Here is a 26,675-nt window from a genome sequence, read left to right as displayed (position 1 = left end):
TGCGTTTCAGAAGATAAGAATTCAAGTGCTAGTGTGAAAATAGGGTCGGAAGATGAAGTTTCAGGAGATCGTGATTCAGTCAAAGGTTGTGAAAAGGCAAAGAAATTTCTGGCAGTAGGTCTTGGTCCCTTTCAACCGCAATTGAAAACGTACCCCAATTAAAATGGCTGCGATCTGAGTGGTATAGGCAATTTAGTTAGTTAGAATATAGCGTTTCTCGAGATAGTGCTTTTTGCTTTTATTGTCACGCATTCTCCGAAAATATCCCGAAATCTGAGGACACCTTTACTAAGGAGGGTTTCCATTACTGGAAGAAGGTCGTAGATAAATTCGGTCTCATGAGGCAAGTAACGCTCACAAGACTTGTATTTCTAAAACTGCGGAAATCCGAAACGCACCCTATTGCACGGATCAGTTGCGTGTAAATTAGATTTGCAGACGAACCAAATAGCTAACGACAATAGAATATATTTGGAAACACTTCTAGATAGTATATTGTATTGTGCTCGCCAATGTGTTCCTCTTAGAGGTTATAGGGAAAATAACGAAAGTGAAAATAAAGGTAATTTACTAGAACTCTTATCACTAACGTAAGATCCAAACACAATGATGTGATTTTTCGATATTATGTTAACAAAGGTTATCGTATAACTTTTAGATATACGTTAGTCCCGAATACCAAACTCAATTTCTAGATTTAATGTGTGTGTGTGTGCTGGGAAAAATAATTGATCGTGGGAAGACTGCAGTTATATATAGTGTCATCATGGATGAAACTCGACGATTTGATTAGATTTGAAGTGACATGAGCGTATCAATTGTTTTGCGATACTGTGATGAACCATTAAAAGTTCACAAAAGTTTTATCGGGTTTTACAAGACAGAAAAAAAAAAACACGGCGAAAGTTTGCCCAAACTGTTAACAAATGTGTTAATATCACTGGGTCTGAGCGTAGATAACATCCGAGGACGATTTAACGATGGTGCAGCCGCTATGCGTGGTCTGTATTCTGGCGTTGCAAAGAGGATCAGAGACGTGAATGATTTAACCATTTATATTCATTGTTACACTCACATTTTGAATTTATGCATCGTTGATGTGTGTGGAGAAGTGTCTGCGATTCGAAACATGTTTGGTGTTGTGAGTAGTTTGCATTCCTTCATAGAAGCGTCGCCAAAAAGGCACCTGTGAAAATATTCAACGTAAAGAAGAAAACTTAAAACATTTGGTAACATTAAAATCTTTGCGCGACACTAGATGGAACCGTAAATTGGAAGCTATTCGTGCAGTTTTAGATCATTTTGGATCTGTAGTTGAAACGTTAGAAGAAATAGCAGATCACTTATCACTATCAAATTTACGGTTCCGTTCCGTGTTAAGAAATGTTCATGACTTTTTATGTCGGTTTTGTCTTAAACTGATTAGACGTATTCTTGAATACACGAATCAAATGTCCATGTACTTACAGAAAACGCGTGCCAATTTTTCTACTGTGAAAAATTTGTCGCAAGCTACTATCTGCAGTTTTCAGTCCTTCCGGAGTGAGAAAAGTTTCAATACGCTGTGGACAGAAGCAGAAGAAATTGCAGAAACCATGGGGTGGAGTACACCGAACGTTCCACGAAGAAGACGAATCCCACGAGCATTGGATGGTGGTGATACATCTTATGAGTATGAGACAGCAGCTGAATATTACAGATGCGAAGTATATTATCCCGCTATTGACATCCTTGTGGCAAATATTGGCAATAAGTTCAAAGAAAATGATATGCAGGTTCTTCATTCCCTCCACGACGTGTTGAATCAACACAAGCCATAAGCAGAAAGTATCACAATTATCAGCAACACCTACAAAATCTCCAAAGTTGAGCTGACATCAGAGTTAACGGTTTTTTCCAATTTGTGTGCAGAGACAGAGACTGAAAATGATTTTTCATCGCGTCTAAATTTGTTTTCAAAGTTGAATCTTTATGAATGCTTTCCAAACTTGAACCAAGTTTATAAGATTTTTCTAACCGTGCCTTTCAGTTCCGCAACCAGTGAACGTTCCTTTTCGTGCCTGAGACGGCTAAAACCATACGTTCGTAGCACTATGGGTCAAGAAAGACTTCGTAGTTTAGCTGTGTTGTGCATAGAAACGTCTTACGACATTAACGTTTCTCATATTATCGACAAATTTCAGAACCAACAGATTCGAGGACTGCAGCTCCATTAACAGGTCAAGTCCAGTTTCCATATCATTGCATTTAGCGGTAAGTGAAATATTAACTTATTAAATCAAAATTACACTGAGAAAAATCCATTATCCGGACAGCGGTATATTGTACAAATACAAGGATTCGTTATGTTTACTAAGGAAATCTGTACGGAGCGTACTTTATCCATATACTACATAGGTACTGCCTTTTACCCGCTTAGATATTACATCATGTCTCTGCAGGATGTCTGATATCTAACAATCTTCTGTATTTTACATACGTATACGTATGTTAAATACTTCAGCTATACGTTATATACGTCCATCTGTGTGTAAGATCCAGACCGCCTATAGACACTCTTTCTTTCGCCATGGCTGACGTCATTGAACTACCGTCTTTTGCTTGCGAAACGAGGTTGTTTACAAACGGAACAGAAGAGAGGAAGGAAACCTGGGAAGCCTGGGTAAGTACAATAGTTAACTATTACTTTAGTTAAATATTCCCATTAATTATATATTCTTTTAGTGTAACTTGCTTTAATATAGTACTAAGTAAGTAATGTAGTTTATGACTACAATTCTTACTATTGTAACTCGTAAATGATTGAGGAGAATGGAATGGGTGAATCTGAATTTTGAAAAAACTTTGAATATTAATGTTTTGAAACATATTATGTTTCAAGGTAGCAAAATGAATGTTATGTGTTTATTCATTCCATTTTATATGTGACGATTTATTACTTGGTGCAGATTTACTACAGGACTGCTTAACATAATTGCTAATAAACCGTTTTCAGCGCGGAAATTTCCTTGTGTAGTGAAGATTTAGAATTTAGATTTCTGGGCTTTCGGCATCAATGGCCTTGTTACCCCATATGAGGGATGACTTTCCTCGGCGAGTACACTATCCGGGGAAAGGAAGGGAAGAAAGGATTGGGGAAGGAAGAAAACGGCCTGGGACCTATATGTTAGGTACCACTCCGGCATTTGCCTGCTGTGAATGAGGAAAACCCAAGGAAACCTCATTCAGGATGGCTGGACTTAAAATCTTTTGATACTTTTTCGACCGAGTTCTCCCCCGGGATCGAACCCGGAACCGTTCGCACCGAAGGCGAGAGCGCTAGCGACTACCCTACGCGGGGCCACTTGTGTAGTCTAGAAAACTCATTTTTACTAGGATATTTGCAATTTTTTTTTTTTTTTTTTTTTTGCTTTTAGTTTAACGCCCCATGATTGTACATCAATGTAAGAGAGAAGGTGACAATGAGATACATGATAATGGTGGAATCAAGAAAATGTAAGGAAACTGGAAAGTCTTAAGAATAACCACACCTACAGTGTTCACCAAAAGGCTATTTGTCGGGAGCAGGAATCGAACCAGGGACCTAACGCGTCAGAGGTAAGCGCTCTACTACAAAGCTTTCTTTTGTTTAAAGAACTTGTTTACATTGAAATATATATATTTTACGAAGATACTAACATATTTTACAGCCTCACTGAAATTAAAAAAAAAAAGTAGTCAGGGAGAGTTTACTTGTCAGATTTTTATTTTTTAATTTAATTTATTTTTATTTTTATTTATTTTTGCTTTGTTATGTTCCCTAGTTAATTAATGTTTGGGTTACTGAAAATTAAAACCTTTTTAGTATTATTGTTATGTCATCACTTTGGAACCAAAAAGTTAGATTTTTTTTCTTGTGTTTTCATATAGGAAGGTGGTAAGTTTGTGCCTTAGCATTGGTTTGGTTTCTAGAACGTAATTGAAGGTCATGTTGAGTTGAGTCTTGGCGGGTTTAGAGTTCGTGAAGTGTCAGGCACTGCTTGTGCCCCTGTCTTCTGTCTGTGATGTTTCCTGGCTTTGGGCTGTGAGGTATTTATGTTGAGGAGTACCAACGCAGGCCGCGTGATATACAGGTAGCTTCAACAGCTACGAGTGCCAGATGTTCATCTTTCGTTACGGCGTGACTAATGCAGTATAGTACTAGGTTCAAATTCTATGGGTGGTAAAAATGGTCGTGGTGTGGTAAGAAATACAACGTAATTGTTATTAGTTTATTAGTGTTTCTTCATAGTATAGTTTCACTATTTCTAGAAGGAATTAAGTATTAACGAAGTAATAAATAAGCAAAAGCACACTTTGATTGGCGTTAACTATTTCTCATACTCCATTGAGAATGTTTTGATCCTCAGTTGCGCAAACATCCAGTGTGCGTTTTTTTGTTTGCTTACACTGCCTTATAGATGAGCTGCCTCGTGGCTAAGTGGTTAGTGAACACGCCTTTGGCGTGGGACACCCGGGTTCGATTCCCGGCCGGGGGCCGCGGTGGCTCAGTGGTAGAAGGTTCACCTCTGGTGCTTGGGGTCCCGGGTTCGATCCCAGCCCCGCCAAGTGAACCTTGTGGTGGACAAACACCGTGTGCGTGGGTTTTCTCGGGGTTCTCCCGTTTCCTCCCACTTTCTTCATTCCACTATTTAATTCATTACTCATCACCGTCTCCATTAGCCTAACCATCATAACCGTAGGACATAAAACTCAAAGATTTCATTTCATTTTTTCGATTCCCGGCCGGAGCTTATGTGGTTCGGATTCCACGTTAATCTGTAGGTCCACGTCTCATACAGCCTTGCTGCTGAAAGGAACGTTAAAATCAAATCAGCACTGTTTTACAGATGCAATTGTTCGATTCCGAGTTCGAATGAAGCTTTTTACGGGCAGGGGGCGACTTTTATATATACAATCCAAGGATTTTAGTTATTAGTCAGTGATGCAATATATAGACCTATATATATTACAAAATTGAAAGTGACTATGTTTGTGACTCTTAATCTCTTAAGAGCTGCGGTGGCTCAGTGGTAGAGCGTTCACCTCCGGTACTTGGGGTCCCGGGTTCGATCCCAGCCCCCGTCAAATGAACTTTGTGATGGACAAACACCTTGTGCGTGGGTTTCCTCGGGGTTCTCCCGTTTCCTTCCACTTTCTTCATTCCACCTTTCATTCATTGCTTATCATCAGCGTCTCCTTTAGCCTAACCGGCATAACTGTGGGACGTAAAACTCAAAGGTTTCATTTCATTTTTTCTTAATCTCTTTGGAATCTTGTACTTAGGTTCACAGCAGAAGCGACGAAATAACTCGACTCATCCATTGTAGCTCTCTTCGCAACCAGTTTCCAAAATGTTGGCAATAAGTTTGCGAAACGGGATATGACGACTCCAATTTTGGGTGAAAAGTCGCTATAAAAAATAATAGAGAAATTCATTGTCTATAAGCATTGTTTTAAAGTTGTAGATGTAAACTAAACAATATGTTCTACTCACTGGCGCAAATCCGTGGAGGGGGGGATGACGGATACATGTCCCCTCCAATCTTGGAACTGAGGGGGACTTCTCCCCAATAATCCGATTTGAAATGTGTTTTTTGGGAGAAATTTGATTATTTTTGTCCGATTGCTACAAAGGAACGTGAGATAAAATAGATGTCCCCCAGATAAGCCTCAAATCTGCAGCCTCCCAACGCTGAAAACAACTCTGATCCTCCACAACATTGTTTTTCAACTTCATAAGTATTTTGGACATCGTCAAAAAAAAGTATGGTAACGGTCTTACCCCCCCCTCCCAATGTTGAAGACAGATTTGCGCCGCTGGTTCTACTCACATCTTTGTAAATAGGGCGCAACCAATCCTTTAATTCAGGGATCATTTTTTTGTAAAAGAAAAAGTGCAGAATAATTAAAAGACCCCAAAGGACAAATATAACAAACATCTTCTTCGCCTTTATTCACGCAATCTATAGCTAATCTTGTTGCTATCGGTAATGATGTATTACGTGTGTTTCTCAACGGAAACTCTGCGAACTAAAGGACATCAAGTTTGTAGTTGTTCTTCGTTAGAGGGCAAGGGTAACATAACAATGCAGGATTGTGGGGCAGTGAGTATGCTGTATTTCCAAACTCTTCATCAGTTGCGCTGATTAAAACAAACAAACAGAAAAAAAGAACGTAAAAACTGTTTTGAACTAATAATGCTTCTCTACAGATGAACATTTTGTTTGGAGCAGAAAGTCGCTAAATGTGTAAGTAGGTAAATCGTCATTTAAAAATCACCCAAAAAAGTCTCCAATCGGAAAAAAATATTTTTTGTCGCTATCGTAGGGCGACCATACGTCCCGTTTTGACCGGGACAGTCCCGTTTTAGTGGCGTGTCCCGGCCGTCCCGTCAGTAGATGGAAAAAGTAGTATTCGTCCCGTTCTATGTAAATGAAAGAAGTAAATAACAAACCCAGTATCTTTACTCCTTTTAAAAGTATTAATAATTAATAATAACAAAGAGGCAAAAATTGAACTGAAATTCCCTATATTAAACATACTCTATAGTTCGCAGTACTGCTCGAAAGGCAGCAGAGGTTTTAGCAGTTGGTTGTGTGTTGAACAAATTTCAACGTGTCTTTCCTTTTTCATAAGTACCCGTTCTGTAACAAAGAGAGAGAGGAGGAAATCTGATATCAAGGCACTGATAAGAACAAAGGTAGATCTAAAAGTCTAGGGTTGCAAGAACCTGTCCCGTTTTTAACTGAAAATTTTATGGCCAACCTACGCTATCGTTGAGGTCGAATTCCCCTTATTTAGCGACTTTACCCAAAATTGGCAACATTGACCCCCACCGAACAACCAGGGTTGAATTCAGGGGGTAGCCCGGGGGGAATCTCCCCCCCCGAAGAAAATTCATCCCCCCCCCGGAGAAACTCCCAAAATTTCAGTCACAAAATGTAGAAATTACTTCACCCAATTATTTGCTTTTCTGTCCGTGTACGTGCAGACGAAATCCGATCTCTCAATATACATATAAATGACGCAGACCCATTCTATATAAATGTTAACATGTAACATCTAAGATAGAATACCAAATAGTGAATAAAACTTGTATTTCTTAACGCTATGACTGAGTTTGGCAGAACATGAAATTGTTAACTGTTGAAGAAAGGTTTGTATTTTAGTAGGTACTATACTCTCGCCCTATATTATATATTAGTAGGTAGCACTAGCACAGGTTGAGATACGAAAGGAAAGATAGGGAAGATCTTTCGATCATTCCATATAATCTCTCATGTCAGCAGACTTCAGTTCTTGAAAATATACAGTTCCTACATTATTTGAAATAGGGCGCCTAAATCCCATTTCTCGCATCGGAAGTAACAGACGTAAATGTGTTTTACGATTGTTAAAGTAAACACATCTTTCTTTAATTAAAAATAATTCAGTTAAAGGGTGAGATTCAGTGGGCGTCATTTAGAGGGATCAGGGAGGAACAGTTATCCCTCCTTGATTAGAGACTTATATAGAATTTATCAATATGATAATAGTATATAAGTGAAAGATTGCTATTGAAGGTGGCCAAGATCCTGCTCAGTGCCGTTCCATGGGGGAGGGGCAAGCGGGGCGACGGCCCCGGGCGCCGAAGTAAGGGGTGAAAAATTCGGGAGGGAAAAAGAAAAAAGAAGGAAAGAAAAACAGAGGAATGAAATACATGTGGACATATATAAAATGAAAGGAAAAAAGTAATGAAAAGTGCTCAAAATCAAGGAAAAGCAGGGTTTACTTTTTAAAATTTTCCCACCTTTGGCGGCTGGTCTGTCGACCTCACTCATATATACGGGGATGCCGTCGTATACTCTCGCGCCAAGCGCTGATTTTCCACGACACGGCACTAATCCTACTGAAGATTTCGTCAACTAAACTATTGATGTATATGCAGTGAAGAAACCAAGGCTAATATGTTTGATTTAGAATCAGAAGTGTGAGAAAGAATGATAACTTTTTATTAAGATATTCCTAAGTATGTTTGTTTTAGGAGAAAAAATATTTCAGTTAATTTAAATCTTTTTAAAAATTTTTACATTAGTAACAAACAGTAATTACTGAATATAGGAAATAATAAAAATAGTTACTGTAAATAGCAGTTAAAGTTTAGTCTAAACTATTTTTGCCAGTCTTTATTTAATGTTTTAGATGAAATCAAACGATTGTTTTCTTAAAATTATAATCTCATTGAATATTTATCAGCAATTAGTCTCAATATTAGGTAAGATGTGTATGTGAATGGAATTGTTAAATATGCTGCTTTCTTGAAAAAAATACAGAAAAATAACCCTCCCCCGAGCAGTTGACATTCCCCCCCGGGTGTAAATGTCTGAATTCAACACTGCGAACAACACCCCGTTATCTTTAGCCTAGCCAGCATAATAGTGGGACGTAAAACTTAAAGATTTCATTTCGAACAACACTCCCAGAAACCTATTGTTATACCATTCCCAAAACACCCTTTTGTACAGTTCTCCCTATTCGAAAAAACAATTGTAAATAGCAGTGTTCATATATAAATATGGAACTCAATTTCCCTGAATTTTCCAGGTTTTCCAGGTATTAATTTTTCAATTTCCAGGTCTAGTGGAAGAAACTAATAGTACGAGAACACATAAATTTTAAGAATACTATATTTATATATTTGAGAATGGCCACCCTTCTCCCCAATGAACGATTGCAATTAAATATTGAGTCACAAGAAAATAAATAATTAAAATAAATAAAATTTAAGTTGAAAAATATGAAGTTGAGAAACCTACTAAGGGAATTATATAATACTTTTGTTCCATACTTGAATACATTCAAAATATACAAAAATATTGGCTTGGGGAAGAAAAAAGGGCCCGCGAGATTTTAACTGATTCTTATAGTACTCGACAACAGAAATAAATTACTGAAAGAATTTTCAAAATCGGCGCAGGTAAACATGCAGAAAATCGCATTTTCATGTACCGGTTCAAAATGGGGAAGAAAAGACGACCGCGAGATTTTAATTGATTCTTGTAGTACTCGTCGAGAGAAATCGATTGGTGAAGGAATTTTCAAAATCGGCGCAGGCAAACATAGAGAAAATCTCATTTTCATTTTCCGGTTCAAAGTGGGGAAGAAAAAAGGGCCGCAAGATTTTAACTGATTCTTGTAATACTCGACGAGAGAAATCGATTAGTGAAGGAATTTTCAAAATCGGCGCAGGCAAACATGGAGAAAATGGCATTTTCATGTACCGGTTCAAAATGGGGAAGGAAAAAGGTTCCGCGAGATTTTAACTGATTCTTGTAGTACTCGTCGAGAGAAATCGATTAGTGAAGGAATTTTCAAAATCGGCGCAGGCAAACATAGAGAAAATCTCATTTTCATTTTCCGGTTCAAAGTGGGGAAGAAAAAAGGGCCGCAAGATTTTAACTGATTCTTGTAATACTCGACGAGAGAAATCGACTAGTGAAGGAATTGTCAAAATCGGCGCAGGCAAGCATGAAGAAAATGGCATTTTCATGTATCAGTTCAAAATGGGGAAGAAAAAAGGGCCCGCGAGATTTTAACTGTTTTTTGTAGTACTCGACGAGAGAAATCGATTAGTGAAGGAATTTTCAAAATCGGCGCAGGCAAACATGGAGAAAATGGCATTTTCATGTACCGGTTCAAAATGGGGAAGGAAAAAGGTTCCGCGAGTTTGAACCGCTACGATGTATGTTCACGAATGTCCCCGTCTTCTCAAATTTAGTTAATTACTGTGACACTGAAACATGTGACACAGAGTCACATTGTGGATGACTGCAATCGGCAACCACTGCACATATACTCCTCCCGCCCCACAGTTTGATTATTTCGATCCATTCCTCACGTGCTAACGGCATGGTTCAACATCTGCAAGAAAGAGGTAAATGTAACGTTCAATTGGCAATAGCTTTTCACCAAATTAAGCTGCATGAAATCTGATTGCATATTTGACATACTGAGAAAATTCTAGTCCGTGGCCATATGTATCACATATCCCATCAATTCATAAAAATTTTGAACACAAAATTACGGTCGTCCGTGTGACGTACTCCCAAAAGGCCTAATGTGTATCACCCACCTCACATTCAATGAAACCACATCCGTGTAGAATTTAGAAAGGAACTTCTTATGATGTATACAGGATGTCTCAAACGTTCCCTGACATAGGATAACTCTGTTATTATCAGAGTTACAACAAAATGTAAGAGGAAAAACATCTCGAAATATGACGTTTTCAATCTAAAGTGAACACTTTTTAAAAAAAATCGGACGAGATGTTTGTGCTGTATACTCTTTATGCACCCAATTTTAAATGAAAATGCAACGTTGTCATTTACCTGGACCCACAACATAAGTGAATGAAGTTACTGTTTGAAACGGGGGCTGGCCATCGACATGTTAGCGTAAAAGACAGTAACTTCACTCACTTACGTTGTGGGTCCAGGTAAATGGCAATGTTGCATTTTCATTTCACATTGGACGCATAGCGAGTGTACAGCGCAAACGGGTCATCCGATTTTAAAAATTCCTTCACTTTAGAATGAAAACATTATATTTGGAGACGCTTTCCAAAGTAGTATAATTTAGTTTGTTTAAATTTACAATTTAATACAAGTAGATTCGGATTTATATGCGTAGGATTTTGTATGCATCTAACTAATGAATTCTTTATTTTCATGCTTAACTTAGTGACTTGGCTTTGGACTGCAACTGATTATTGTAACCCATTATTGCTTGAGAAGAAACAAGATATCCGAATCTTCATTTGGAGAAATCAAACGTCTATTGGAAAGCTGAGGATTACAATCATTAATTTCTACATTTCAAGGTGCGTAAATTATATATTCTGTGTTTGTTGTTAAATTACTATTACTATTATTGGGTTTAGAATCAATCAAGCACTTCATGATATTTTATGGGGATCAAGATGGGTGCCGGATAGATAAGTATTTGAGCGTCAGGCTCTTATTTCTTTTCAATTTAATATTTAATCAATGATTATTTTTCTCCCTCATTATTCCACCAAATCGTATTCCAAGATCATATATCCATTTTTGATCGATATATCCATATTTTTGATCTCTTTCATATTTCTATATTTTCGATTTTTGATATTGTTTATATTTCGATATTGCTGTATTTTTCGATATTTCGAACAAGTTTCGATAGTTTGTCAATATCGATTATCTATATCTAAATTCGGATATCCCAAAGCCCTATCGAACCCCCTCCGAAATGAAGTTTTTGGCTATGGACCTGATTAGGGATGCGCACGAGACAAGACGAGACAGAATTTTTGTTACGAAATTCGAGACGAGATAGAGCTCTTCCAATAGAAACGGATCCAGTTTTCGAGACGAGACATAACTTTCGCGGCACCTTTTCGAGAGGAGACAATCTCAAATCTTTTCTCTTGCGCATCCCTACACTTGATCATGAGGTATCAAAAAAAAAAAAAGTTAATGAGAAATACCGGTAACATGTAAATACAATATAGGTAGCTAAAACATTTTTGTTTTCATTCTTCAGTAATGCATTATTATTAATCTCAGGGGGGCGCGGTGGCTCAGTGGTAGAGTGTTAACCTCCGGTGTTTGGGGTCCCTGGTTCGATCCCAACTCGCGCCGTGTGGACTTTGTAGTGGACAAACACCGTGCTCGTGGGTTTTCTCGGGGTTCTCCCGTTTCCTCCCACTTTCTTCATTCCACCATTTCACTCATTTCTCATTATCTCCGTCTCCTGTAGCCTAACCGGCATAATCGTGGGACGTTAAACTTAAAGATTTCATTTTTTATTAATCTCTGTATTTTATAGTGTATTCTCAAGCTTAAGGTGATGTATAATTAAATTTTGAATTCAGTTAACTTATTTTGTTTCTCAGATTGTTTTTAAAATGTATGTACAAACGTTTATTTTCATTCTTGAGAGTTTAAAGTGACGTATAGTTATTAAACATAGTACTTAATATTGTACTCTTAACGTGGAAGTGATATACAGTTAACTTTTGAATTCAGTTAACATTTTTCTCTCTGAAATTGCTTTAAAAAGTATGTAAAAACGTTTTTATTTTATTTCTTGAGTGCTAAAAGTGATGCAAAGTTATTAAGCTTACTACTTTATATTGTATTCTTAACCCTAAACTGATACACAGTGCGTTTTTGAATAAATTATGTCAAGTTATTTGAGTGACGAACACTGGTAGAAAATCCTGACTACTACTGGAACATTTTGATTTTAAGGTGACGACTACTGGTGCAAGGATTTTAAAATATTGTTTTTCCTCCAACGGCTACTCCTTTTTTAATTCTAACTACATGGTCATTATAGGAAGGATCAGTGAGTCTTTCCAACTATGGTACAGCTCCGACAGATTCACGATGCTCAGAGAAGAGACAAAATAGTATGTTTTCAACCTTAAAGTGAGAACCACTGGCGTTTTTACCCTGCTATGCAAAAGTAAGTGAGTACTCCAATGGAGTTCCAATGCGGTACTTAATTTCTGCGTTTTAGATATATGGAAATACATGTCTCTAAAATGTAAAGAACTGATTTTTTTTTTTTTTTTTTTTACTGAAAACTGCAACTCGGTAAGCCTTATGGATACCGAGGTATGGGAAAATAAACTATAGGTATGTGGGGCTTGCATACTTGACGCTACAATTCGGAAATTGAATTAAAATATGACTAACGGCTATCAAGATGTTGTCAAATAAAGGGAGGACCAACACAGTTAAGGGGTTTTCGTGTTAGATGCTAAAATTTCCGAAATCGGTCATGGAAAGTTAATAAACACCAGTAGCAATTTCATCTTAAAGTAATTAGATATCTTCATGGGGTGTTAGAACATCATGGAGTCTACCAAAATTAAATTTTAAAAGCTTTTGAAAATATAATCTGACATTTGTAAACAGTATTTGAAATATGTATTTACCCAAAACTTCCAGCTAGTACATCTAACATCTGGAGAAACACTGTGAAATAAAAGCTTGAAATTTCGGAAACAATTATTGGTCGCAACAAAATTAAATAAGATGGTACTTCTATGGGTTAAATCAGTACCTCAGTACAATTTCGATCGAAAGATTAGTTCAGTCCTAGGTTTTCTTCAGGCAATTCCAAGGGTTCATCGAGCTGTGCAAAAGAATGAAAATTCGCTGTCAATATCTAAGATAGTAAATAAGATATAAGGAATTATATATTTTATGACGTGAAAATAGAGATCTTTATGGATTTGTACTTTTGGGTCTTTCCTAAAAGAAAAAAATTCAGAAAACTACTGTATATACCTTAATAGACAATTCAGTGGGCGGGGACACAGTAGCTTAGTGGTAGGGTATTTAACTAATCTTTTTTTTTTTTTTTTTGCAGAAACTATTGGAGTATTCACTTAACCCATAGAAATACGATCATACTTAACTCCCTATTTAATTTTAAAATTAAATAAAAGGAAATATTTCAGTGTAGCGACCCACGATTATGCATTTTAGTCTCAGGGAGATTATGATTAAAGCAAGTGAATGTTGTTGACAGAATTGATGGAATGCAAAGGTGGGAGGAGAGTACCCCGAGAAAACCCACGAATACGATGTCCACTACAAACTGACTTGGCCGTGGATCGAACCAAGAACCCAATACACCAGAGGTAAGCACTCTACCACTAAGCCACTGTGCCCCCGCCCATTTAATTGTCTATTAAGGTATATACGGTTGTTTTCTGAAATTTCTTCTTCTTACAGCAAATACTCAAAAGTACAAATCCATGTGGGTCTCTATTTTTACGACGTCATAAAATACATAATTCCTTATATCTCGCTTGCTATATTAGATATTGACAAAAAATGTTCACTTTATTTCAGAGCCCGATGAACGCTTGGAATTGTCCAAAGAAAATTTAGAGCTGAATTAATCTTTCGATCGAAATTGTACTGACGAGTCTGAGGTTCTCACTTAACCCATATAAGTACCATCTTATTTAACTTTTGTTAGGATCAATAATTGTTTTCTGAAATTTCAAGATCTAATACGCTTTTATTGTATGGTGTCTCTCTAGCTGCTAGATGTACTAGCTGGAACTTTTAGGTAAATACATATTTCTAATACTCTTTACAAATGTCAAAATATATTTTACAAAACTTTTAAAATTTAATCTTGGTAGACCCCATGATGTTCTTAAACTCCATGGAAATACCTAATTATTTTAAGATGAAATTGCTACTGATGCTTATTAACTTTACATGATCGGTTTCGGAAATTTTACCACCTAACACGAAAACCCCATAACTATATGGATCCTCCCTTTATTTGACAATATCTTGATAGTCATATTTTAATTAATTTTCTAAATTGTACTGTCTAATATGCAAGCTCCACGTACCTATGGTGTCGCTTTTTATTTCACCATATTTCGGTAACTGTTAGGCGTACCGACTTGCGGTTTCGGTAAACACACACCTCTAACGTTCTTTAAAACGTTATTAAGACATATTTTAGAATATTTAGAAATGAGAGTTCTGGGAATATCATGGTACCCGAAAACCCCCATCAGGGCGTGTGTGTAGTGTATTTAATTGAAACTACTTTTGAGGTTGTTGTAAGCCCTCGTAATTACGTTTCCGAAACTGCACCATCTAGTACGCAAACTCCACAGTTCTGTAGTGTCGCTCTTTATTTTCCCATATCTCGATATCCATAAGGCTTACCGAGTTGAGGTTTTCGGTAAACAGATGTCAGTTCCTTACATTTTAGAGACATATATTTTCATATATCTAAAAAATACAGACATTAGGTACCCCATGGTAGCCCGAACACCATTGAGGTACCCACTTACTTTTGAATGGTAATACATTTTGAGTTGTTGTTCAGCATCAATAAACACTTCATAGTTTTTCTACGTGCAACCCAAAAGTCCATACCTGACCTAACAGATTTTGTCCATTTAATCTCAAAAATGTTAAGATACTTTGTATTGTTAAGTACAACCAAATTAAGCACACTGAATATAACATTTTAAATATTTTCTGATTTTTGTTGCAGGTATTTCGTGCATCAAACCAGGATTCTGCTTGAAAGACAGTCAAAAGAAGCAGTGTAGGTTGTGGCTAAAAGTACGCCCTTTCTGAAGACAGACTCAGTTGTACTTACATTATTTTGTACGAATATATAACCCTAATAAAGATACTGTACTACAAATTATTTCTTTCTTCCATAAATTATAATAAAATATTATCTCTGTTTAAAGAAAATGATTGTTAATGTTAAGTCATTTTAATTCTTTTTCTCTGTAATAAGAACATTATCCCTAGCAATATTTTTTATCTTTGTGCTATTGCGATTGGATGAAGTAAAATTCTATACGAAGCACTATTATTTCAGACATGCATTAATAACTAATGTATTGTTCTGTATGTAAGACAATGTGTATACTGAACATGTCTAGCGAAGGTGTTGTTTTAATACAGAATCTATAACTCAGCTTTTCAGTAGTCAACTTTATTGGGAATCCGAAGAAAGAAGTTAAAAAAAAAAAAAAAATGTTGGACTTACCAGCGTGTGTGTGTTCGAATTCTGGACTAATCCAAATTATCCAGAGAAATCATTATATATTTCTTTGTTGCTATTTCAGATGTATCCTTTATCCAAGTCGTATGAAACGGAGACTTCATACATCGCTATACTTTGTATGAACTATGTTCCGTATTTACTTAATCACTTTGTAACTTTCTCTAGTGTTGACAAGGCCGCAGGTGTCAATCGAATAGTTTAGTGTTTCACTCATGTCACCTTGTGACTAAGGTACGTCCTGTCGGTATATATATGGTACTGGGTTCAATTAGCGATAAAATATATTTTTAGCGTTAAACAAATGCAAAAATCTATACGAAATGAGATACCGTGATCTCTGACTTACGGATAACACCAAGCAACTAATGGTACTGAGTGTGATTGAGTTTACTAATTACTATTTGGCTAAAATCAGTGTTCCTTTATCTATAGTTCTTTTCGTGCTTTGAATTGCAAAGTTTGAAATAACCGTTTTAAATTATTGTGTATATATATCTTCCGAGTAATTCTGAGAATCATTGCTCTTTCTTTAAGCAATGTATGAGACTGTTAAATTGCTCTTTCCTTAAAATGTTGCACTAAGAAGGATGCATCCAGGAAAGTCCAAATTTGCAGAATGTCTATAGCAGGGAAGAATAAATATGTTTAGTCGATGGCTGCACAACGCCTCCGCTGTCACCACGTTGTCACACAGCGAATACAGCGAACGTTTAAGAGTATTCTGCACTTACTATTAGGTATCGGCCTGGGAACTTTGGCGCATCTACCCAGTCTCCTTCTTGGTGTTTCATTTTTAATGGCGAGTACTGAGTAGGAATAATATTGTAAGCGAATGCGTTTCCGGCTGACACCACACTTTTAATTATTGCGACATTTAAAAAAAAAAAAAAAAAAAAAAAACCTGTTAATTAAAATGTACAGAGAAGTTATTTCTGGAAAATTCTATTCAGGCCTCTTGTGGTAACAACTGCACTTTAGTAGAAGATACTATTAAGGAAAAGAATGAGGTAAAATAATCTTTATATCGTACAAGCAATGGATGATAACAGCTTAATAAATGATTGTACGTAAATCTTGTTTGAGTTTGAATATAGGATTGTATAAGGCTGTGCATTTTGCATTATTATTGAGGTGCTGCAACTAACTAACTGCAAACCATATGATAAATTCTTACAGTAATATATCACATATTGATTTACTCTGTATGGAAACGAAAATAGTTTAATATATGGTTAACCTCCTTTGTGCCAGGGGCGGATCCAGAGGGGGGCGATCGGGGCGATCGCCCCCCCCCACAAGAGGAAACTTTCTTATTTTATATATAAATAAACCCATCCATAACAAGTTTGGAGCTCTTAAAAGTAGCAGTATTACCGCCGACCGCCCCCCCCCAGAAGTCCGTCCTGGATCCGCCCCTGCTTTGTGCCCATAATTTTAAAATTAACGCTTGTGTCACTTTTCAACACTTGACTTTGCAGTAGCTTTCCAACGAATTAGCAGGAAGCCCAAACTTATAGGACACCCTGCAGGTAAATACATTTCTTTGGACAGTTTCACTGCTCCAAACTAAGATTTGAAAAGTGTAGTATTGTTAATTTTATTATTATTGGCACAAAGGAGATCAACCATATTTTAAGCTATTTTTGTTTTCATACAGAGTAAAACAATATTTGACAACATTACAGTAAGAATGTATCATGCACTTTGCAGTATGTTGCAGCACTTTAATAATGGTGCACTATACGTACACTCTAGATCCTGCATATGTCCGATCCATACATTACAAGAAGGCAATACGTATTCGATACAGGTAAAATCTGTATATTTCATATGGACAACCTATTAGCTATATACATCCAATCTATACATTACATATGGCCAACCTGTACGCGACATACGTATAATCTATATGCTGCATGCAGACAGTCTGTAAGCTACATATATGCACTCTGTATGGTGCATACGGATATTCTGTATGCTGTATCTGGACAAGCTGTGTGCGACATAAGGAAAATCTGTATAATACATACGTACAATACGTATACTGTATCTAGTCGTACGTATGGGGCACAAGTACAATATAGATGCTGTCTCGGGGTTGAACGCAAGAAACATACGTACAGAACGTATATTGCATACTTCTTGAAATCATGCTCCGTCCTGATAGTCAGTGTATGTCGTCATTATTAACCCACATGCTACATACGACCCTGACGTCACAAAGCTAGATATTACCTCCGTATATACTTGTTACTGCAGATAACGTCACACGAATGACGTCATTGCACTTGTGCAGACAGTACGTATAATACATACTTTTTCAGCTATACGTTTGCTGCAGGATGTTATATACGGTTGTACGTTAAGTCCAGAAACTACAGGAATTACGAATGTAACCTACGTTTTTAAGTATGCCACCTACATTTTTTTTTCTCAGTGTATAAATGTGACATTTACTGGCTAATATTTGGATTTCCTAATATTGTGATTTCCTTGTATTACTGATAATCACTATTTCTTTCAGAGGATGAGCCCCTCCATACACACACACTGAAGTGCAAAATACTCTTCAGGCAAATTTTCAGAGAAAGTCAGGATATCAATAAACATATGTTTAACTATAATACCCCTGTTTACTTTTAAAATACCCTCTTTGGAGATTTTTTTCTGAAAGAAACACTATTAATGAGCAGGGGTAAACGAATATGTGGATATTGTGCTGATAGGTTGTTTCAGGTAATTCCTTAACAACACTTAAGGCTCATGTCAATATGAGGGATTGGGCAAAAATCAGGGAAAGATTGACTAAGCGGGGCTTAAAATGGACCGTAACGCACCAGTCCTGCGTTCCAGTAAGTCAGTGTGGTGTCAGAATTCAGCTGTACTTGTCTCGCTCCAAATTTGTAGTATTTTCAGTTTATTATTGTCATATTTTAAGCAGATTAATATCCTATTAAAGCACGATATTAGAACTAATCTAGAACTTTTCGTTCTGCATCATTGTGTTCCGCCAAATAATTCTAGGGAAAGGCGTTCCAGCTATTGACTAAAACAATTTTTTAGCACAGAGGCAAAGTTTTAATTTTAAGTCTCATCTACAAAAACTGACGTATAGTTAGGCTGGATATCTGCCTGAGTTGTATTTATATTATCCCACACTCCAACTACACAATGGTGATCCAAAATCAGAGAGGGTTTCTCGAAACTACGAAGCTAACTATTTGGTTAAAACATTAGAAGCAAATGTATGGTTGGTTTCAAAAACTAACAATTTAAGGTCGAAGACAACCAGCCTAAGTGGAAATTTGTGAATATATTTTTGTCGAAACAAAGAAACGTTTACACGTGAACAAGTGAGCAATGTATATCATACACTTCTAATTACAGCTTGTGAATCTTACAGTCAACAAATAAAACTTGTTGCCTCTTAATAGTGAATGAAAAGAAGAATGCGGTCATGCCATGTAGCTACCACCGCAAATTCAAACTTTATAATCGATTTTTAAACCAAATGCAATAATTTGAAACATGTTGCTGCTCCCAATCTAAAGTAGGAATTCAAATCTACGCTTGGTTGAATTCATAACTTTCTCTGACCGATAACATTGCGAAAATGAAAGGACTCAAGTGTCAGGGAGCTGGTCATATTGCGAGAAGAACTGATGATAAGTGGACAAAACCAATCCTTGAATGGATCCTAAGGGAACGAAAACGATCCAGAAAACTTTGTAATACAATATTGTGTGACGAAATTGGGAAGCAGTGCGGAGTAATGTGGAAACGATCTGCCGAAAAGAGATACGTGTGAAAAAGAATTGAAGAGACCTTCATCCAGCAGTGAGTCGACAAGGTTGAGAGTTATATATATATATATATATATATATATATATATATATATATATATATATATATATATATATAATATGTGTGTGTGTGTTAACGAATGTTTTGCCCCCCCAATCATATGGGCATCCATGTGTCCAGTGGAGCTCGAGCAAGGCACCATGACGGCCGAGGCGTATCGCACACTGCTTGCAGACTACGTACACCCCTTCATGACGACCATGTTTCACAACGATAATGGCATTTTTCGACAAGATAATGCACCATGTCACAAGGTTAGGAGTGTGATGGAGTGATTCGAAGAACACAGGGGCGCGTTTAAAGTGATGTGTTGGCACCCCTACCTCGCCGGATCTGAACCCAATCGACCACATCTGGGATGTGATTGAACGTGATGTCAGAGCGCATCGCTCCTCTACCCGGAATTTACAGGAATTTGGTGGCCTATGTTTGCACATATGGTGTCAACTCTCTCCAGCGACCTACAAAGGATCATTGCGTCCATGCAAAGTCGCATCGCCGTTGTTATCCGTGCCAAAGGTGGACATACTGACAATTAGGTAAGTAGTCATAATGTTCTGGTTGATGTGTGCGTATATTTTAACTCGTATGTTTTGTCTCGACTCGAATTTCTAGACGTCCCGACTCGAATTCGAGTCGAGTCGAGATAGAGACTGTCGAGTCGAGACAGAAACATATTTTCGAGTCGAGACACGAGTCGAGACAACATTTTCTCGAGACGAGTCGAGACAGGCTTAAATCTCGACTCGACTCGACTCGTGCGCATCCCTAAATACGGACATATGGTAACCTCGTAGTTAATTTATTCAATTATTAAATCCAATAATATATGATTGATTAAATCCAATAATCAATATTAATATTTGATTTTTCAACTACGTTGGTTTCTATTGTTAAGCGTGTTACCAACAATGAGAGAATCGAGACAATTAATTAATTGAACTCATTTACTCTATAATTTGTGTAGGTACTACGATTTCCTAATAAAGTCAATTTGATATTGAAGAACTATCAAATACTGATCAAGAATTTTCAGATTTTTTCTTTCTTTGGGATGTCCGAAGTGTAAACAAAGAATGGGTTGAGATTCACGATTTTTGGTGATTTATTTGTCTATGTTTTTTTATTACAATAGTCAGTCACTCTTAAAGTGTCAATAACCAATTGTTTACAGTTTAACTGCCACTAGAAGGTTACCTGACTTGGTGAAAATAAGTCTGACAGATATAACATTAGTTAAAGAATGAGTGACAGAAAAAAACAACTTAACAACTTTATTTGTTAAACTAAAAAAATGAATCCATTGGTCCATAAACAACAATGTCGTTAAAGATAGAAAACATAATTATGCAAAACATTAAAGTCATATAATTTAGTATTTTGATTACAATGAAAGAATTCCCAGGAAAGATGGAAGAATTATACGAGTAAAGAGGATTACTTGCTTAAGGTAATTAGGATGTATATGAGATATTGTGAGCGATGATATGACGGTGCAGAGTATGCCACGTCACGTCAAGATAGTTAGTAGTAACACATACATGTTAGGCTTCTATCTTGGAGCTACTCAAGCTAGGTGGAAATATGGGGATGAGGGAGTACATTGCAGTGCCGGATCAAATGAGGTACTCATATATCTTAGTGAATGATTTCTCTGTTTCAAGAAAAGCTTCAATTTTGCCTATTTAAAGTATTTCAAATATTTCCACAAGCGTAGGATCCGTAGGAAGCGTAGGATCGATCCCCAGATGTCCAGAATAAAAAACTGGGATACCTCGTGAAAATTTACGCTTAAACTTGGGACTTCCTATGAGCATTTACAGTATAGTCATTGTTATGCCCTTGATTTCTGCTGAAATATTAGTATTAATTAAATAATAAGTCAGTAGTCATAAAAAGAATCAGCAACACGAGAATATATTATTCCTATTTGTTGACTACCGACGAGTAATAAAACCGTATTTTTTTTTTTTTTTAATATCATCAATGGTATTAACTTAGCGGTATGTTTTAGAGACTAAGTTTTGAAAATGTGTCGTTTTTCTGAAGGTGTGCTGCTATTCGCCGCAGCGTTTCGCTAGTGATGTCCTTAATTTAAATCGAAATGTGACCCTTCAACTTGTAAGTACGGGGTTTGTTCTCATTCTTTACCTTGTTCTTCGGTAAACCCCACATCATCACCCCATCTCATTCAAGTAGGAGAATCTTGGGAGCTATGATTCTTTAGAAAAATGAAATGGAATCTTGGAGTTTTATGTCCCACGGTTATGCCGGTTGGGCTAAAGAAGACGGTGATTATGAGAAATGAATGAAATGTTGGAATGAAGAAAGTGGGAGGAAACGGGAGAACCCCGAGAAAACCCACGCACGCGGAGTTTGTCTACCCAAAGTTCGCTTGGCGGGGGCTGGGAACGAACCCGTGACCCCAAGCACCAGACGTGAACGCTCTACCACTGAGCCACCGCGGCCCGCCTATATTTCTTTAGAGTTTAGAGATAACAGTATTAGTGAAGAAGCTCTCAACCAGTTTCATATTCTTGAATTATACTTCCTTCTATTGGTGGAAGTGCTGCTATCTTTTGGGCCATCTGCACAGCATTCGGTTTCAAAAGAACCATGGATCAACTTGCCCTAATTTTGACGGGTTATATGCATTAAATGCAGATTTATTTGCAAATTCGTAGGACTGGTTCTACAAGTACCACTCTTGATGAACAAGCATTGGTGTGATGCACTGATTATTATATCAAGTTGTCTAAAAGTATTAAACATTTGAGGGTCAAATTGAGAACACATTTATTTTGATTTGAAAATAACAGTATGAAACCACTTATGCATCGTTTTGCTTGATGACCTTCTGCCAAGTTTCCTTCTAGTTTCTGGTTTTCACAAGTCCCTTTTAAACTATCTTAACATCATTGAACAAGATCTCGGAGATCAAAAGTAATGATAGTCTGACATTGTCAGTTTCGGCTGTACAATGAATGCATTAAAACCAGCCAGTTAAATTCTCTCAATTTCTGGTGAGTCGTTAAAGATGTATGTGGTCTGGTGATGTCAGCATGATATACGACATCTTTTCTGTTGACTAGTCCCAGCTGTTTCTTTTGACTTGCTACGTGCACTCGCTCTAATTATCGACAGTACAGGTCCGAGTCTATCGTTTTGCCCGTCAGAAGTAGCTCGTGTTACACGATGCCCTTCCAATCCTATTAAATGCACACTATAACCTTCGTGGGTGTTGTGTGCTCTGCCACAGACTGAAGAAATTCGAGTACGACCTTTTCACACAATGTTATCGTAAATATCCATTTTTCTTCAGTGGTGATCAACGGCTTCATAAATGACCCAAGTTCCTTACGTTTCAACAGAGATTCGCAGATGAAGTTTGATCGAGTAAGTGTTCCTTGAGTCAGATCATGTGCCACCCAGATGTCGAGCTTCTTTTAGTAGTTAGTCTTCTTCAAACAATTTTAACACTTTTGGTGATGGATATTAAGGTCATTGCTGATGTCATGATTGTTTACAAGCTGGTCTTACTCGACTTCTACTAGAATATTATCCCCATTTTTTGTGATTCGTTACTCACTGAGAGAAGTATTTTAGACATTAATATTTCCAGAATGAAAGAAAATGAATTATCTTTTGGCTGTTGCTTTTGATAACTTATCTAACCAATAAACAGCACAACCAAGGGCCTGCACAGCATTGGAGCCTTAATCGATATGAAATTGTAAAATATATTACAATTTTACGGAAAGTTTACTCATCTTCAGGCCGCAGTGCCTTGACTGTATCACACCCATAATGAAATTCGGAGGAGGTTGCATCATGGCGTGGTCCTGCTTTTCGTGGTGTGGTCTTAATCTTCTTATCTTAATTTGGGAAAACATGAATGATGAAGCTTATCAAACAATTCGAGACAGTTCTGCGTTACCGCCAACTTGTTATGGGCCTATACCTCTTTCAGTACGACAATGCTCCATATCATACCGCAGGCATTATAAATACATGGTTCGGCCAGATCTCAACTCCTTTAAACACTTTTGGGACGAATTGGAGCGCTGCTTGAGAGCCAATTTATGCCGTATAAAACATACCACTGAACTGTTTGCCGTTTTGCACGTCCGTTAACACGAATCGCAAATTGGTGGAAAGTCTTCCTCGAAGGATTACGGACGTCATTACTGCAAAAGGTTCACTACAAGATACTGACATGGTGCTGAAAGATTGGATTAACGTACTGGTATGAGTGTCCAGTGGCGAATGGCAACAAATTGTATTTTGAGACAAATCATTGTTTTCACATTCAGGAAGGAAAGTATAGAATTAGGGATATGAATTAAATTTCTAGGCTTTCAGTATCTGTGGCCATGTTAGTTCGTCCCTCGACGATCACACTGCCCGGAAAATTGGGGAGGAAGAAAGGAATGAGATAAAAGGAAATAAAAGAAACGAAAAAGTCTAATGGGTGAATCGATACAACTCATGGAGCTGAGCAAAAGATTTGGTAGACTAAGGTGAGAGCAAATCATCATGTATATAGTTTATGAGATAGTCAAGTTGACCAAGTTGATTTCGTAAACTAATAAGGAACAGTGCTACGTGTACATAAAATGAAGGAATTTGGTTTGTACGACGTGATTTTCCGAGTGAATATTAAAACCAGAAATAATAGTAGATACTCTTTATCAGCCACCGATAAAATGGGAAGAGACTTATTTTCTGCTACATCCAGTGTTAATAGAAAGATTAGAGTGGAGATGAAATATAGCCTATCATATTATTTGGACACATAAAGAATTTCCTGACAAAATTAAATAGATTTTTGTTTCGTTGACTTATTGACGATGAGTGCCATGATACTACATTAAAACAGCAATACTAAAGTTCTTTTTAAGATTTAGATTCTTTACAAATGACTCCAATTTTTGGTACCTTTGGCACATCCCGTTAGCTATGATACTCTGCATATCATGCCCATACCTAAAAATACAACGTTGCAAAGAAACGTAACACTTACCGAAGATAAGAACAAGAAAGAAGCTGAAGATATTATATTCCATTTCTCTTGGTGACAAAGGTTAGAACTGATAAAACACAGTTGCAACTTCAAATTCTTCACTTCAATTAAAACTTCAAGAAGTAGAAGAAACATATGGTAGTGTTCAATTCTAAACCTAAGCAACGAATATCAACACTTAGTACTGCCAATACAACAATAATACGTACACATTGTCATTAATCTTGAAAATAAAAGCATAAAATATATTGATATGTCCGAATAAAAGATAGGATCACCGCAGTAAATTTTCTCGCTCCAAGTCTTTAAACTAAATTATGTAGTGAACCAGTTACTAATGAAACATTTTCTTTGAAATACGAACAAAATTATAAATCATTTTCCTAAAACTCCACCGAAAGAAAACTCATCTCTAAAAGTAAAATACACCTTGCAGATTTTTCCATAAGAAATAACTTATGCCATATGTTAGTGTTATCACTCAAATATTTGTTTATAAAATAGTAACAAAATCGTATGAGTAGTGTTATAAAATTATATTAAAAAAAAAAAAAAAAAAAAAACTCATCCCAAGAGTAAACTACCCATTTTAGATATTTTCATGGAAGGGATTTATACAATAGTATAAGAATAATAATGACATTTTTATTTATGAAACATGAACAAAATTGCCTGTCTTATTTCAGAAAATCGTTCGAAAAAAACACACCCCAAGAATAAAATACTCCTTGTAGATATTTAAGAACAAGGGAGTTATCAATGTTGTCAGGTTACTAATGAAATATTTACACTGAGAAAAAAATTGTAGGTGGCGCGCTTAAAAAAGTAGGTTACATGCGTAATTCCTGTAGTTTTTGGACTTAACGTACAGCAGACGTATAACTGTCCATCTATACGTACTTCCCGTATTAAATGATATAGGCGGTCAGGATGTCATATACAAATGGACGTATATAACATATAGCTGAGGAATGTAACATAAGTGTATGCACGTGATATACAGAAAACTGTTAGATGTCACATATCCTGCAACTGCATGTTGTAACATCTAAGGGCAGTGCGTATGTAGCATATGGATAACGTATGCTCCATACTGATTTCTGTAGTAAGCAAGAGGATTACGTATATTTGTACAATTTACCACTGCCCGAAGACGGATTTTTCTCAGTGTATTTGCGAAACATGAAGAAAATCGTCTTAGTTATTTTTGAGAAAAGTCATAAAAATTACAACCAATAATAAACTATCTTTCGTAATCCTTATCAGGTTAAATAAGTTATCCCATATTGTAAGTTATTAATTAAATATTTATTTGTAAAATAGGAAAAAAAGCGCCAGAGTTGTTTCTGAGAATATCATCAGAAAAAACTTGAACTCAAGAATAAACTACCCCTCGTAGATTTTTTTGCAGCACAAATGAAAGTTACACGAAAAGAAGGGGCCAATCGACATTTTACATTTTTGTCAAAAGAAGCAATTTAAAACATTGACGGGCGCGTTCTTTCCTTGTATAGCTATATTTGTGTGTGTGTGTGTGTGTGTGTTTCTCTGCAACGAGTCACTTTTTTCCACAATATTCGTAGTGCATTTAGAAGTACAAACTAGCACCAACAGGTAATGCCCATTTCGGCTTTTTCGCAAATATTGCAATGAGTCTTTTTTCCCATGTACCCTTCTATGAGTTATACTATAATTTCAGGGTATTAACGAATATTTATTTATAAAATATGAATAAAATCATGTGTGTCATTTCTGAGAAAATCGTCAAAGATAAACCAACCTAAAAATAAATTACCCCTAGTACATTTTTTTTTCTGTGTAAATGTGCTATGCCATATTGTCATGTTATTAATGAAATATTTATTTATGTAGTATTAAAAATTTGATTGAACCATTTTTGAAGAAGTCGTGCAAAAGAAAACTCACCCCAAGCATAAACTATCTCTTCTCCATTTATTTAAGAGAAGTGACTTATGCCACATAATGGGGTTGTTTTTGAAACATTCATTTCTGAAATATAAACAAAGTCATTACAATTGTTTTTGAGAAATTGCATTTTTTTACTCACAAGTAAACTACTCATATGTTCAGAGGCAGGGATACTATTCGAAAAACTCCCCTGTAAGACCACATAAAATCCTTAAGTTTAAAATTTGGTTGAGTTATGGAGTAC

General features: G+C 36.5%; 1 protein-coding gene across 1 annotated transcript in view; it reads left to right on the top strand.

Annotated features, from left to right (window-relative positions):
* The first annotated feature begins 1,595 nt into the window (after window positions 1-1,595).
* The window catches only part of LOC145685436 (uncharacterized), a 40,642-nt gene continuing 15,562 nt past the window's right edge, over window positions 1,596-26,675 (top strand). Inside the window, exon 1 of the mRNA XM_081757830.1 lies at window positions 1,596-1,775. Coding sequence (XP_081613956.1) covers window positions 1,596-1,775 — 180 coding nt within the window. The remainder of the gene's footprint in view (window positions 1,776-26,675) is intronic.

Source organism: Thermobia domestica, chromosome 5 (genome assembly GCF_964235325.1).
Source record: "Thermobia domestica chromosome 5, izTheDome1.hap1.1, whole genome shotgun sequence".
Lineage (NCBI taxonomy): Eukaryota > Metazoa > Arthropoda > Insecta > Zygentoma > Lepismatidae > Thermobia > Thermobia domestica.
The sequence above is the reverse complement of the archived record's forward strand: the minus strand, read 5'-3'. Positions and strand labels throughout refer to the sequence as shown.